Source organism: Dama dama, chromosome 27 (assembly GCF_033118175.1).
Source record: "Dama dama isolate Ldn47 chromosome 27, ASM3311817v1, whole genome shotgun sequence".
In the NCBI taxonomy this organism is placed as follows: domain Eukaryota; kingdom Metazoa; phylum Chordata; class Mammalia; order Artiodactyla; family Cervidae; genus Dama; species Dama dama.
The window spans coordinates 43,940,443-43,956,841 of record NC_083707.1 but is presented as its reverse complement, the minus strand read 5'-3'; the positions used below and the strand labels follow the sequence as shown (position 1 = coordinate 43,956,841).

Sequence of the window (16,399 nt, the reverse complement as noted above, 5' to 3'; positions counted from 1 at the left end):
CGCAAATGCCTCTGTGAGTAAAATAAACTTAACAGAAATATTGATCTTTCTGAATCTTACTCACAAAACCTCCTGCCCTTCAGTGCCCAAAACTCCAACTTCTTACTATAAACGTTTAATAAAATCAGCAGGTCATTAAAAACTGCCAGCAGGGAACTTAGTCTTTAAATGCTTGCATGGTGCCTCCCTCTACACCTCAAGGCAAACGTTTCCCCTCTCAACTCAGCTTTTCTGAGGCACCACTGTGCTGTCCCAACCAGGCATCTCCCAAAGGTGACGGCCTCAGGAGCCCATTACAATGACAGTCAAATTCCATTAGGTAGCTGCCTACTCTGGGGAAATGCAGGAAGTTGCTCTAGCCTGGGGCATGGGGCCCGGGAAGGGGGGCAGGGGGGCGGGTGGCTGCAGCAGAGGCAGCGCTCAGTACTCTGTCCAGGATGCCACCCAGGACTTAGCATGGACCCACTGCTGGACAGTGATGGATTTTCCAACAAGCCTAAGTAAGACCCTGCTCTTGCACTCAAGCAGCTTATGCAGGAAGTTAATTTTTCAAATAGTTCTAGCTTTCAAATAAGACCAGAATCTGCAATTCCAACTTTAAGGTATAAAGCACACTGCGTTTTAAATGGATGCCAGTCAAGTAAATAACAAAATCCTACATACTTACTTCCTTTTTACCTCAGACGATGATTTAACTGAAGCTAAGTCAGTACAGAAAGGAGATTAATCAAGGGAGACATGGTAGCTGAGAGATGTCTATGTATGCTGTCATCATCTTGCAATCTTACCAGCACCAGCACATTTCAAGATAACAAAAACAGTCACAAAAGTGCACAGCTATACTCACCAACCAGAATTTCATATGAAACCATTCAAAGTGGCATAAATTCAAGAGAAGGGGATGCCCGCATCAAGAGAAATGGAGTCCCAGCTCCTTCCATGCTCCTTTCCTGGGGTTTCTAATCCTGGGACCCACCAGTACGCAGCCCTGCACTCCCTCTGCCCCTCTGCAGGTCAGGTGAGCAGTGGGGTGGGCCAGCCCTCAACAGCCCCAGACTAGGTCAGTCCTGCACCCATAGCGCACACACGCCCCCTACAGGTGGCATAGAGGGTTAGCATTTTTGCTCCAGATGCCAATTTGTTGTTTAGTCGCTTCAGGATTCCCCTATAGATTAGCTGGTAAGGGATCCACCTGCAATGCAGGAGACCTGGGTTTGATTCCTGGGTTGGGAAGATCCCCTCGGGAAGGGAAAGGCCACCCATTCCAGTATTCTAGCCTGGAGAATTCCTTGGACTGTAGCATGCCAGGCTCCTCTGTCCATGGAAATCTCCAGGCAAGAATTCTGGAGTGGACTGACATTTCATTCTCCAGGGGATTTTCCCAACCGAAGGACTGAACCTATGTCTCCTGCATTATGAGGCAGATTCTTTACCAGCTGAGATACCAGGGAAGCCTGAGTTTACTTAACATCGACTCAATTTTATATACAGATTCACTTGGCTTCCCAGGTGCTGCAAGTGGCAAAGAATCCTCCTGCCAATGCAGGATACACAGGAGACTAGGGTTTGATCCCTAGATTGGAAAGAACCCCTGAAGAAGGAAATGGCAACCCACTCCAGTATTTCTTGCCTGGAAAATCCCATGGACAGAGAAGCCTGGCAGTCCGTGGGGTCACAAACTAAACAAAGAATTACAGAATCCTCAGCTTCTTGGCCCCAGTCTCTTACCAGTTTTTCTTGAACTTACATCTTTTCCCAAAAAAAACAAAACAAAACAAAACAAATACAGATAAATAAAAAAGATCTGGTGCAAAAACTTAAAAAATCAAACCAAAGCAAAAACCAACCCTGTTTTACATAACCTCCACTGGCAGCTGGTCATTTCATTTTATTTCCTTGTTCCTGGGCCAGGGTTAGGGTTAAAACTCATCTGCTCAGTGACAGCCTCTGTGGTCAAGGGCAAAGGCAGTAATCTTCTGGGGAAGTTTCCAGAGTGTTCAGTGGACAGGGTGGCTTCTCAACCCTCATCAGAGAGACTTCTATGTTTGTCTCTCTGCCTACCTTTCCTCCCTTTAAAGGAGCCAACTGACATGTAACTAAAAAGGATAAGGACCCAGACGCCCGACCCCTCCATGGAGAGTGTGAGCAGTGTGGCTCGAAAGACCCGTGAGAAGGGATCTGACTCCAGCCTCCACCATTGGAGGTGCTGCTAGAGCATTTCTGCTCTTCTTCAAGAAAGATTATAAAACTTCTAGGCCTCTTTCTTCAAGTCCTCCCTATTTCAAGGTATTTTTCCCTCCAAACTACAAGGGAAAATAAGCAAACCTTCTCATTTATTTAGATTAAACAAGTAAATAACATTCTTCTTTATTAAAAAAAAAAAAAAGGTAAAATTTCTGTTTACAGGAGGATTTAACTATGAGCTGCATTAAAAATTTAACCAGCTTTCTGAAATTAAGTTTGACACATGTGGAGCATCATCAGGAAACCCAATTACCAAACATCCCCAGACCTGCGGTGAGGCAATCACCCTATGATTTTAAAAAGCACTGATATATTCATGCGGACACTACATTAGGAAGAAAAGAGAGTTATAGCAAAGCGCAGGTAAGAACTGCCTTGAAATAAGCACCCGTAAAATGTGAAGAAGGCAGCAAAGTGTAAAACCACGAGGCGTTTCAGTGGCAGAAACCAGAAGGAAATGACTGGTTCTGACAACCCACAGGAAGCAAGGAAGGCGGGCCACACGAGAGTCAGGAGGTGCACCGGAAGCTCTTACAGGGAACTATACACAAACAGGAATGCAGCAACCCCATGCACCATTCAAATCAAATGAATTTTACATAATCTTGCATTTTAAAGAACTGTTGCATAGTTTTCACAACATCATTGTACTTTGCCTCTTAAGAGTCAAGAGAGATGAGCACATTTCCTCAGGCCTCCCTCAGTTCAGGGAAAGACACAAGATGTTCAAGAGAAAAATGGAGAAGTCCTTTTAATTCCCAACATGGAACATCACTCACCTACTGAGGTGAGTCATTAAACTGAATTTTTTAAAAAAGCCCACTTCTTTCTCCCTCCTTCCAGCTATAGACACAGACACTTTCAAACCTTTATCACATAAATTCAGACATACTGAATGCTACTCCATGGTAAGGATTATAGCACAATAACAAATCATCAACAGTCCTGGACAACTGGGGTACCACTCATAAATAAAGTCAATATTCGAACTAAACCCAGATTCGTAAAACCTTGCTAGGCATAGAGGGGAAATGCTCTGATTTTGTTGCAGGAAGGGAAACTCCTTCCAGGGCCTGAAAGTGGGCTCTTGTCTAACATTGGAAATGAACTGCCCAAGGAGACACACGCTGACAAAGCAAGAGATTTTATTGGGAAGGGGCATCCGGGCAGAGAGCAGCAGGGTAAGGAAATCCAGGAGGACTGCTCTGCCACATGGCTTGCACTCTCAGATTTTGTGGTGATAGGATTAGTTTCCAGGTTGTCTTTGGCCAATCATTCTGACTCAGGGTCCTTCCTGGTGGCGCACGCACCACTCAGACAAGATGGATGCCGGTGAGAAGGATTCTGAGAGGTGGTCAGACACGTGGTGTCTCCTTTTGACATTTCCCAAACTCTTCTGGTTGGTGGTGGCTTATTAGTTCCAAGTTCCTTACCAGGACCTCCTGTCAGAAAGTAACTTATGCAAATGGTTACTACGGTGCCTGGCCAGGGTGGGCGGTTTCAGTCAGTGTGCGCCCCGCGCCCCCCACCCCCAAAAACATGAAAAATTAAGATCATAAGCTATATGTAAATCCTTAATTCCTTCTACTTTCTTTCCCATTAAGCCTTTTTCCTTGAGATGTTCTACAATCCCCAAATCTACTAGTCTCAATGTTGTTTTATCCTCCCTTCTTACTTTTTCAAAGAAATCATGGAAAGTTAAGCAATCACATGTTTGACAATAGTTGGAGACCAAAAATATATCCAAGTGGACTGATGGATTATCGGTCTGAAATAACAACTTTGGTAAGAAAAATATCCCCTCTCTGCAGATTAATGTACACAATTCCGTCAGAGGATCTTCAGGCTGACACTACACTTGAGCCCGTAACTACAACAAAGAGTGTCAGAGAGGACCTGTTCACCAGCTTATCCCTGAACCCCTAACACATAGCAGGTGCTCAGAAAATATGGATGAATTAATAGCTGTTATTAACCAAAACCAAGAAAAGCATGATGCACACTGATTTGGCCAAGTGAAGCTCATTTCTATTTCACTGTTTTGTTTTGCTTTCCAGCCAACAGACTTGACAGGGGGTCTCAGAGCTCCTGATCAAGGACTCCTTCTGCTGTCCCCACACTGGATGGGTTCCACTGACCCTCGCCTAGGGCCAAGCGTTCCCTGCCTGGTAAGAACCCAGGAGCAAAGAGGGCTTCGCTGAGTCACTAAGAAGCCAGGATGTTCACAAGTACTCCTGCTATTAAAGTTGTTACACCAATGAACATGCCTCTGCCCTGCTTCTGCCAAGCCTGCCGGCAGCCAAGTCTTCTCCATGAACATAAAATCACTCTCCAAGTGATAAGCATCAAAATCTGGGGTGAGATCAGCCCAGTTTACCAAGGTCATCTGGTTGCTTGACCACTGCATTCCTTGGACAAATGTCCTTATTCCACTCCCATCCACCTGCCTCCTTCACAATTCTTCAGCCCTGAACATTAACATTCAGTGGCATTGGTAACGTTTCTCTATGACCAGTGAAGTTTACGGGAATATGTTTTCCTGGGGACCCTGAAATTACTGAAACTCCAAAACTAAAACCAAAAGCACCCTGGGATTCAACGCTGGGTTTTTATGAAATTGGGCTCATTCAAAGAAGTAAAGCTATCTGCACCCGATAAAGAAGTTGGCTATGGCTTTGGGCTGACATCACATCACCACCCCATTCCACTGTGGGTAAGCCTCCCCTGAATGATGTAGACAAGGACCGGCAAGGACTTCCAGCCAGTACCCAGCCCCCAGCACCACAGGACACACACACAGTGATTTCTTAGGTGGAATTCAGTCTTCAGGGCCATCAAGTGCAGACACGCTGTTAAGCACAGTATCATCTACACGGTATGAAACTGGTCTGGTGTTGAGACTTTCTACCTTTTGTGGATAATGTTCCATCTTGAGGGGCTGCCTGGTGGTGGCACCAGAGGCCCATTTGTTCTGCATCACAGCAAGGCTACCAAATAAGCTGATCCTGGGAGCAAGGATTAGCCTGGTACAGCCAGTGCTCAAGAACAGATTAGACAGGAAAACGGAAGCACTTCTTACTTTAAACCAACTGATAAAACTAAGTCACTCAGTAGTAACAGCACAAAACCCAAACAACATGAAACTGAGAGTCAAGATCTAAGGAAAATAAAGGGTGACTTGGTCTGAGCAGTAGACAGACAGCATGGTTCTCCACAACCTGTATGGAAACTTATGGAAGAATATTTGGTACTTTAAGTGACAACTCAAAGCCTTCCCAGTACTTTCAACTCAAAGACTTTACTTTCCGGCCCAGGTTTGTCTCCTGTGCTGACCCAGAACTTCTACCCTCTATGTAGTACTAATTTCAAAGAGATCTGAGGCCAGTGGAATAGATGGTTTCAAGTATGTTTTCTTAGGTTAGAAGCATCAAAAACCACATTTTAGTATAATTTCAAATGTTTCAAAATATTATTTTAGTTGCTATTAATCTTGAACTAAAACATCCTTTACTGTGGAACATCCCCTTGTACTTATCATGAATTAAAACAAACCACAACAAAACAAGAAACCTGTTTCATTCACCAGTTCCTGACTCTTAACAAGAGGGGCATGTGTGCCTGTGTGTGGGGACATTTGCACACACACATGCACAGAGGTACCTCACTTTTCCTCCTGATAATTCTGACCTTTCAGGTTTCTGTGTGTATTAATACTTGCCCACCTGGCTGGCAGACCTTTTCACAATGTGCCCTTCAAGATTAAAAAAAACAAACACAAAAACCCAGCAATTTGAAAATAGACAATGACAACCCTATGGAGAGCTAAAGAAACAAAGAAAGGAACTAAGGGCAAGACCCAGACAGACAGACAGACAGACAGACACACTCAAAGAAATCACTTCCCACCAGGGTCTGGGCTATGCAGCCAATCAGGCAGGTACACGAGCTCTTCACTCTGCAGACTTGCTTAGCACTGAAGTCGGCTGTCTGCCCAGGAGAGTGAGGTAATGTCTAGGTTTAATGCCAAAATCTCTCTCACTGGCAGGACATATCGGGTAAATATTTCTACTGCAGGAGACCACATTCATTCGCGCTGCTGCCAGTTTTATTGTTGTTATGCTCATTAATATTTACACTTAGTCCATCGTACCTGGTTAAGGCTAAAGATGGGAAAGTCAGGGTTTCGCTGAAACCATGTTACCAGGTTTGGGAGAAAGAGAGTCCATCTCTCGCCCTGCTCCCCACCCCTCCTCCCTGAACCATGAGGGCAGCAGCACTGGCCTCCTGCGCCCCTTCACATACCCCGGGTCACACACAGACCGCCCCCATCAGCCTGTCCTGGTGGCTGTAAATCTGTAAACTGCTGGGGTTTCCTCCATGCCATCCTCTCACCAAGAACAGGAAGGGGCCGTGAAGCCCACTTCAAGCTGCCTTGGCAGCTGTAGTATGTGGAAGCCTCGTAGACTGCCAGGGGCAGGCAGAGGGCTCACCCCAGCTGGGGCAGCTCTCACTACCCATCTACCCATCTTCTGATGTGCTTTCACACATTCCTTTCAAAAACTTTTTAAACATATTTGTGATAATCATCACAGCAATAAGACTCTTTTCAAAATCTGTTGAAAAGCCAATCCCTCCCCACCACTGCTATGTCTCCTTAGGCAGCTGAAAGTTCACCTAAAGCCCACCTGCTCCATGGACAAGGCTGGTCCTTCCAGGGGCTACCCCTCCATAATGTTCCCCTGCCTGTAAAACAGGCTCAGGGCTGGTGCTCGTTAGCACTTGCTCACATTAACTGCCTCGTCTCACAGCCTCACTTGCCTCCTCAAAAATCTTCAGTAGGGCTTCCTGGTGGTCCAGTGGTTAAGAGTCTGCCTGCCAGTGCAGGGGAAACCAGTTCGATCCCTGGTCTGGGAAGATTCCACATGTCTTTGGGCAACTAAGACCATGTGCCTCAATTACTGAACCTGCACTCGAGAGCCTGGGAGCCACAACTACTGAGCCCATGCTCCATAACAAGAGAAGCCACTGCAGTGAGAAGCCCGCACATCACAACTAGAGAAAGAAAGAACTTGCTGCAAAGAAGACCTGGTGAAGCCAAAAATCAAATAAATAAATAAATCTTTTTAAAAAATCTTCAATGAGTTCCTTCAGAAAAGAGAATAAAAACTGTTTGGCCTTACATCCTGATTTTCTAGAATCTGACCTCAATTTACCTCTCCAGTAATGTTCCTTAAAATTAGCCTTTATCTCCAAGTAAGCTGGCTTTTTGTGACCAATTCCCAATTCCCCCACCTGTCAGGCTGCTTGGGAAAAACAGTTCTCCAAGACATCCCCACCCCAACAACAGGGTCTGCCCTGGGCATCACCCACCGGTGCTGTCCCACACCCAGCACTGGAGAAACTGCCATACCTTGAGGATCTTCTCAAGGCCAGTGGGTTAGCATTAGATGGAGACCATACTGCACCCCCACACCCACACCACCTTCCCTGCATACGCTGCATCCTATACTCCTCACAAACCCAACACTCGCAGAAACAGTCTCCACAAAATAGCCCCAAAGGGTGTGCTATTACTCAGGACACCATTTTCTACAGGTAACCACCCAAACACATTTTCTCTACAGCACTCTCCAGCTCCCTGTCCTGTTCTTTTCAACAGTCTGAACATGAATCATTTCTGGCACCTGGTTTTTCTGGGAGAAGCTAGCTGCACTGTCCACTGTCCCTGTCACTCAAGCTTAAAGGTCCTGACATGAGAGCAAACACCAAACCACAAGGGCCTAAAGAGGCAGCCACCATGGCTTCTGCAGCCTCATGGGGCTGAAGGTGCCCCAGGACGTCTTCTAAGGTCAGACCGGCCTTTGAGAACTTAGATTCAGGCCAGTCCCCTCCCCAAGGAGCAGACTTGGCATTTCTATCTCCCAAGCACATGTAACAGGAAAGGGTTGCATTTTCTTGGTTGTCCTGTGGAAACTATGTCAAATTCAAGAAGGGACATCACTGTCGAGGCCTCACTCAGCCACACCCACCTCCAGCCACATGGAGAGCCGCTTGCTTCCAGTCCAGATGGCAGGAGAGCCTGCCAGTCTGAGCGCCTTCCCAGGAACAGTACCTGGGTCTCCCCCACCCCCCTGCAACGTGTGCTTCCCCCCTTCTTGGGGATCTAAGGAGAAAAGGCTCAGAGGTTTAGATCAAGTTCCTTTTTCTCCCATTTTTTAGAATAAGTGAGTAAAGGAAGCACAGAAACTACAGTGAAGATGGAGAGATGAAGAAAAGGAAGCAACACGCCCTGGCACCCCTTCAGAACAGGTGTTGCCTACCTGAGGCAGGGCCTCTCCCCAGGGAGGGGGCCACACCCCCCATCCCAGCCCATCTCCCCAGGAAATCCCAGGGGGGCTGACTCAGGTACCCCACATCTGCTGATGTGGACAGAACCACTGTGTTGGGGTTCACCCTCCAGACATCCAGGCTGTGGTCAGCTGGCATCGCTTCCTTCAGCTTGCCCAAAGTGGGGAGATTCACACTCTCCATGGAGCTGACAGGACATAGGCAAGAGGTTCAGGGAAAGACAAGACTTTCTGAGAGACAGCTGTGCCTTGGGGACGCCTGGGAAGATCTTCTGAGAGAAGCTCTGGGAGGCCAGCCCACTCACTGCCTGGAGCTCCGATTCCTCCTTCTCCAGGGATCCTGTGCTAAAAGATGTTTTCATTTTTGATCTTTTCCTTTCCAGGCAGGAAGACGCACAAACCATCTAGTTTCCCCTCTATTGTTCACTCTCAGGACATAAGAAGAACGGATGAAGGAGCGAAAAAACAATTATTGCTAAATTTAGGTTGCTGGAAGATTTTTTCCAAATTAAAAGCCTTCCCGGGTGTCTGCACTGAGATGTAACTATTAATGAAAGAGCCCAGGTGACTGACTCTGGGGTCAGGCCCACAGGGTCACTGCATCTCTGCAGGACAGAACACACGCTGTGATGACTGAATTTAAGCTTTATTTCTGCAATTCCTCAAAGAGGGCCCCTTCCAAGGTTTACAGCAGACCCTTCTGGGTAATTTTTTTGAGGAAAATATTGATGCATGGCTATAGACTTAAAGTCCAGCACCGGGGCCTCTCTCTCCCAGTGGAGCAGAGTGGGCTCCTGCTGTGATGCCCCATCCCACTCAACCACACTCATACCACGTGTTTTCTGGGTAGAAACGCACTACTTCCATCCTGTAAGCCCCACACATGGCCCTGAGTGAAGTGACCCTAGGAAGGTGCCCGTGTCCCTGCAAGGCCAAGCGCACTCTCCTGAAGGCTCAACCTCCCTGCTTTTATCAGAGCTGCCATGACAAGATCTAGCTCTGCAAAGTGCTCAGAGATTCACAGAAAGAAAGCCAGCCAGGTGAGTCTCTAAAACCTTCTATAATTAAGAGACTAAACTCTAGAAACCAACAGTCAGGGCAGGCAGTGTCAACTGGAGCCGCATGGGGCTCAGCAACATACACGACCCACAGGTCCCGCACCTGCGGCCTGCTGTCCAGGGCCGGGTCTGTCTTGGGGCGGTTACCCCGCATCCGGCGACAGAGGACAGCCCAAGTCCACAGTGCCATCCTCTGCACCTCTCCCAGCTCAAACCCCTAACACCCATACTAGCCGAGTTTGCACAAAACTGACCTGGAAAAGAGAGCATCTTCTCTCCCCGACGGCACGCCCGCATCCCCCTCCCCCAGGAAGCCGGCGCGCATTGATTTCTGTCTGATTACACAGAGCCTGCCCTGACTTTCCCGTTACTCGAGCCGGCGTCTCGGTGCGTGTCCTCAGAGACCGGGCTCCGCAGGCAGGGCGTCTAGACAGTATTCATGACCCATCTGTCTGGCAGGCCCGCGGCCGGCCGGCAACTCCATTAGGACTGCAGCCGCGTCTCCGCCTCCGCCCCTCCCCCGCCCGCTCTCCCCTTGCAAAGCAGGAATCTGACACTGAAAATTACTATCATTGTTGCAGTTCTCAAAATAGCACTGCCAGACTGTCATTAACATCCACGCTAGACTACTAAATATTTAAAGAAGTGGATAAATCTCATCTGAAGTGGGACAGCCCGCACACAGGAAAGCAGTAACAGAATCAAAACGTGAATCTTAAGAGGTTGTTTTCATCCAGTAAATTTAGTGTCACAGCAGGAAGAAAGGGTTTACTGAAACCCCTTCCTTTGCTCTCTGCCTTTGTTTACTTGTAAACGCAGAGTTGCCTTTCAAGACCTTACAAGATTTTAATTGATCAGAAATCCATCTGGAGAAAGAGGCACAAACCAAAGGGGCAGGTCTTCACCTCTTGGCTGGGGAGTGGGGTAAGCCTGTCCTTCCCGACCCAATTTTCTTTAAATGCCATCTTGGTCATTTACACAATCCAGGTAAGGGTTTTGCCATGGATTCTTTTTCCTTTTTTTAACTTGACACTGGGGTGGGCAGCCCTGTGAAAAGAACACACAGTGCTGCAAGGACAGCATGGCTCAAGGCCAGCGGCTTCTCCTACTGGCCTTGACTGAGGCAGGACCACCCCCAGCCTCCCTGCCTGGGGCAACACGGCACTCTGGGAGACCTCCCACCGTCCCTGTGGAGGCCGCATCAATCTGACCACAGGGCGTCTGAAGGGGCATCAGGGGACCAGAGCTAACGGCCGGCGTCTGGCTAAGGGGCCCTGTGCACACAGCCAAGAGGGGTGAACAGTGGCAGAAATGCACACGTTCTGCTCACTGGATCCCACCAGATCGGTGTTCACATTCTCACCTCCTGACAAGAAAGGAGAGCGGAAAGGGGAATGGACTTCCTGCAGGACATGTAAACAGGACACAGCCGGGCAGAACTGAAGGACAGATTCAGCACTCCATCTCAACAAAACCATTGACCCTTGATATCTGAGGGCTCCTGGGTTCAGTTTTCAGAATCTATTTGAAAATCCAGGAGGAATCCAAGAATACTATTGTCTATGTATCAATCAAAAACTGCCATATAAACAACAGTCTTCCCTGGTGACTCCGACGGTTAAGAATCCACCTGCAATGTGGGAGATAGAGTTTATTCCCTGGGTGGAGAAGATCCCCTGGAGAAGGAAATGGTAATCCACTCCAGTACTCTAGCCTAGAGAATCCCATGGACAGAGGCGCCTGGAGGGCTACTGTCCATCAGTCCGCAAAGAGTCGGACACAACTGAGCAAGTAACACACACACACACACAAACTAACAATTGATTGTGGGGCACTCACTTATATAGTCTTTCATAATAATGCATTGTTTGATCTTCACCCTACAAACCTCTAAAAACTGAAGTATAAATTCTTATTTTAAAAAATCATGAAAAAAAACAAATACCTATAAGCTAAAACCAAAAAACCCACAGCCTGAGTTCAGTTCCTTGTTCCAATACGCAAGAGCTATGTGACCCTGAAAAATTATTTAACCTATCTGGGCAATGTTTCCTAGGAAACTTTTGTAGATTTGCAAGTTTTGAGATAAATGACAAGATGCATGTAAACAGCCAGCACTCAGCAAATGGCAGTTCTCTGCCCACCTCATCCCTAGCCTAAGAAGCCTGGATACAGGCCTTCAGGTAAACTCGCAAGACTAATTGCCAAAGAAACAGGGCTGCGTCTCCTCTAGTAAGTGAGAATGAGACTCAGGGAAAGCAGCAGTGAGGGAAGGCCCCACACCTGGCCATCAACATTTAAGACAAGGAGAGAGTAGAAGGAGGGCTCTCCCAGCACCATGCCCTCCACAGCCCTGTTCCGCTACTCATCCTAGGCCCTCTGCTGAAAAGACAGCAACTACTTAGAAAGACAAGACTGGGGCCACCAGCAAGAGTTTAAGGGGGCCGCCTGTCAGAAAGCAGGACTGTGTCCACATTACGTTTTCTGGCCCCTGGTAACTATACTATGGTTATGGATCAGAATGTCTTTTTCTTAGGAAATACACATTGAAGTACTGTCAGGTAAAGAGTGGGTGCAACTTCCTATGTGCCAGGCATTATTCTAACTGCTTTACCTGAACTATTTTAGTAAATCCTCAGAGCAATCCTCTGAGGGAGATACCAAAACTAGCACTGTCTTCATTTCAGAGAGGAGAAAATCAAGAAATGAGGCGGGTGAGCAACTTGCCAAAAGCCACAACCAGTGAGGGGAGACCGAAGACTGCCAACTCAGGGCCTCACCCTGGACTCTATAGTTAAAACAAACTGTGAGGTTGTCCCCAGAAGCCAGTAACAGTATGAAGGCGGTGCCAGCGACATTCTGGTAGGAGGTGGAACCTGTGCTGGGAGACTGACCAGGTCACTGATGCGACAGGCAGCGTGTCTGCCTCATTTGGTCATGTTTCCTCTGGGGCCCATAGGAGTCAACCCTTCCTAAGCACCACAAGACTTGTCTCCCCGACTGGGGCACAGGGGGGAACAGCCTGGTGACAGGGAGGGAGTTAGTCCCTTTGAAAAAAACTGAGAAAGGTGGAAAGAAGGATATCTAGCTCAGAATTTAATGTGCTGAATTTATCTTATTTGTTTGTTATTACCCTAAATGACCCTGGGTAAAAAAAACAAAGTTTCCTTTTGAAAAGTCCTGAAATTAACATCCTGGCTGAATCCAGGAACCTGATCAACCTCGGCTCATTTCACTTTGAGATTTCCAAGGCCACCCATCAAGACCCCAGTATGGGCTGAAGTGCCGCCCTTGACCAGGACCCCATCATTCACTGGAGGCAAAGCTGTCTCAGGGACCCTCAGTCCCGTACTCTGAGGTCTGCGGGGGACTGAGGAAGGCCTGCCCTCACCAATGACATCAAAGCACACAGCACTTTCCACACTCCTCAAATCCTGTTTCTCAGAAGCCCGAGCTGTGGAGCATGCCCAGCTCCACAAGCTGTGGAACACAGGGGCTTCAAAGTGCAGGTTCACAGAGCCAGAGCCCAGTGCACAAGGCCAGCATCGAGGGCAGCAGGCAGGCGGTGCAGCTGGGGACCCACAGGCTGTCTCTTCAGTGACAAGGGCGGAGGGGTGGCGTGACCAGTTTGCCCTCCCCCTCCAGCCACCCTGCCATCCTTGGCCCTGACACCTGACTCGCCTCCGCCGTGAAGCAACCATGACCACGTCCTGGCAAAATGGTTCTCTGTGGACTCCTGGACCACAGTCACTGGGACCACTCAGCCCAGTACCCTGTGTCCATGCTGAGTCATCTTTGCACAAGTCTTTCAGTTTCCCAATCTGTCTGTCGGCACCTTGCTAATGAAATCTGTTGTCCTTCATTCCCTAGAATGCTGGGTACAATGACCAAAGAAGGCACTTAATACATATACCTGTAAATATAATCATTTGTATTGTAAAATTTTATTTTTATAAATAATAATTTTATTTGTTTGATTTGTATTTGCAGTGCTCAGGAATACAATGTTTTGATAGAGGAAGACACGGAAAAGCTAACACTGAGACAGTATAGCCCTCTTCCTTGAAAAGATACACCAACCACTCTCCCTGCAAGATACTCAAAACAGCCCCACACCCACATGTGCAGAGCATGGGGCTCAGACCCAGGGATGTGCCTCGGTCCACTGGTCAACGAGGCAGAGGAACAGGTGAGACACAGTCTAGGTTCCAAAATCGTTTTCAGAAGGAAAAGTTTCTTAGAGCTGTTACTGTAAGGGCTTCTACTATCATTAGCACTGTTGCCTCACAAATGACAGTGACATTTTCTTTCTAACCTTGCTAAATTTTAGCAAATACAAAATGAGAGAGATAATCAAGACACCTGAGTCAGGGCGCATGCCCACAGCCAACAACACAGACAGAAAACCGATTCCACCGTGCTTGACCCTAAGTGCAATCAAAGAGTAGAACACGGCGAGTTTCCTCTATGCAGACACAAAGCAGATTGAGTAAGTTGACTCTTATGCTGGAGTAAGGAGAAAGCATGCTTTGTTCCCCTGGACTACACTGACTTAAGAGACAAGAAGTCCTGTGATATTCCAAGTTCTGAAGGCGGAGAGGAAGTGGCACCCCCACAAGCAATCCCCCTAGGGACACTGCCCACCTGTTGCAGACACAGGCTGGTGGGGCCTACAGACTCCCTCCCCCAAACCTCACTGTGCAGCTGAGGGTGGAAGCAGACACTCTCTGCTCTTGGCTACAGACCAAGGGGAGAATAGTGCACTGATCTGATACCAGATCACCCTTAGTACCACAAAGAACAGACCAGCCATGGCAAACCCAAATGTGACAAGCAGCCCAGCTGCCTGTGAGCTGGCAGAGAGGCCAGGCCCAGCGAAACCCTTCAGCAGGCAGCCCCCAGCAGGTCTTCCCCAAGGGGCAGAGGAGGTGGGAAATACCCAGCACCTCTGAGGATGAACTCGCCTTTGGACACCTGAGCCCATGCTTCAAGTGAAGGAGGCCCAGCCGTGCAGACAGATAGCAGCAGGCACAAAGCAGGCAGCAAGATGATGATGCAGACCGCACTCTTCACGTGAACCCCCAGAGCAGCTGTACACGGCAGGAATCATTCCCATTTCATGGACAGAGACACTAAGCCTTAGGGGGTTCAGCTGCCTTCCTTAAGCAAGAGCTTGAACCCAGGTTCACATGAAGCCAGAGCCCTCATCCTGCCCTTTGCTGTTCTGTCTCCCGACTCTCCTATCTTCTTGAAAGACAGCATGTTGTCAACAACCTCCCATTTTGGCTACAAGGGAACAGGCCTAGTTACACCTGAACAGTAGGGACCAACAGTTTGTCAACAGGATCTTAAGATTCCTCTGTTGGGATACAAACTAATACAGCATATGTAAGACAGACAACAAGGTCCTCCTGTAGAGCACAGAGACCTGTATTCAATATCCTGTGATAAACCAACATGGAGAAGAGGAGGAAAAAGAAAATATATGTATATAACTGAACCACTATCATACAGCAGAAATTAAGACAACATTGTAGCTCAACTATATTTCAAGTTAAAAAAGAGATTCTTCTCTTCGGACAGACTCTCGGAGGTCTTAGGGCAATGCTGAGCAATTTACAGATGGAGGAAGCTTCACTTGGCTTCTGAACAAAACTAAAGAGTTCATATTTTTAAAATGAAAAGATATTTGGAAATTGGCTTTAAACAGCAGGAAATATTGATGAGAAAGGGGGAGAGGCAGGGAGGAAGGGACCTGAAGCAGGGAGAAAGACCCCTGGCAAGGGTCAGTGCTGTGAAGCATCCTTGACCTCGACACACTTCCTGAGGCTCAGGAAACAGGACACAATGAAACATATGACACAACAAGCCACTCTAAGAGTCGCCCAGCCATATTTCCAGGTGCCTTCTCTCTCCTTCCTCTTCACAAAAGCCACAAGATCAGTCAATGAACTTCATACTTCGACTTCACCTTCTTCCAGCTCAAGAAATGCTCACAGCCTCAACCTGGGGCTTTACCCGAGAAACAACCCACTCCAGTACCAAATAGAAAAACACACAATTACAACCTTTTTAAACTCCCAACAAACTGTTTTTTCTATTTTCTTGTTTTAATTACATGCCTGAACACAGACTCTATATATCCTTCTTTATTTAAAATTATTTTAAAATAGTGACTTAAAATTACTTCAAAAAATTCTCTAAAACCAGTATGAAGAATACTAGGTCAATAATTATTTCTTGGGATCAGTCAGTGCTTCTCAGATACACAGCAGAAAGCCTCTCCCAAAACACAGGTCACTCAAAGTGGAAGGAACTTCTGACTCTCAGAGACACCCTCTTTCTATCCTAAAAGAAAACATTGCCTTTGTGACAACACAAACCTCTTCTTTTAACCAAAAACGACATATTTTGCACATCCCAGGGTCAGGGCCGCCTACCATTTGCAAACACACCACAGCAGAATGACGCAAGGTGGGCAGGAAGGACTTACAGCTGAAGATGCCAGGAGGTGGGTGCTCGGTCACCAGGAGACAGTTTTCTTCGTCACTGTTGTCCCCACAGTCGTTCTGCTGGTTACAGACCAGGGAACCCAGATACAAGCACTGCCCACTGGTGCAGGTGAATTTGCACTCTGAAAAATCACAACACAAAGCATGTGGTTATCAATGCCAGCCTGAGGCTCCCCAGCTGCCACTTCTGCTCCCCCGTCTGTATGCTGTGATGGTCTGGAACCCATCTACCTAGAGA

At 47.5% G+C, this 16,399-nt stretch overlaps 1 protein-coding gene across 1 annotated transcript in view; it reads right to left on the bottom strand.

The window, feature by feature from the left end:
- The window catches only part of LDLRAD4 (low density lipoprotein receptor class A domain containing 4), a 161,798-nt gene that overhangs the window by 37,891 nt on the left and 107,508 nt on the right, over positions 1 to 16,399 (bottom strand). Inside the window, 1 exon segment of the mRNA XM_061131255.1 lies at positions 16,143 to 16,283. Within this exon segment, the coding sequence (XP_060987238.1) occupies positions 16,143 to 16,283 (141 nt within the window).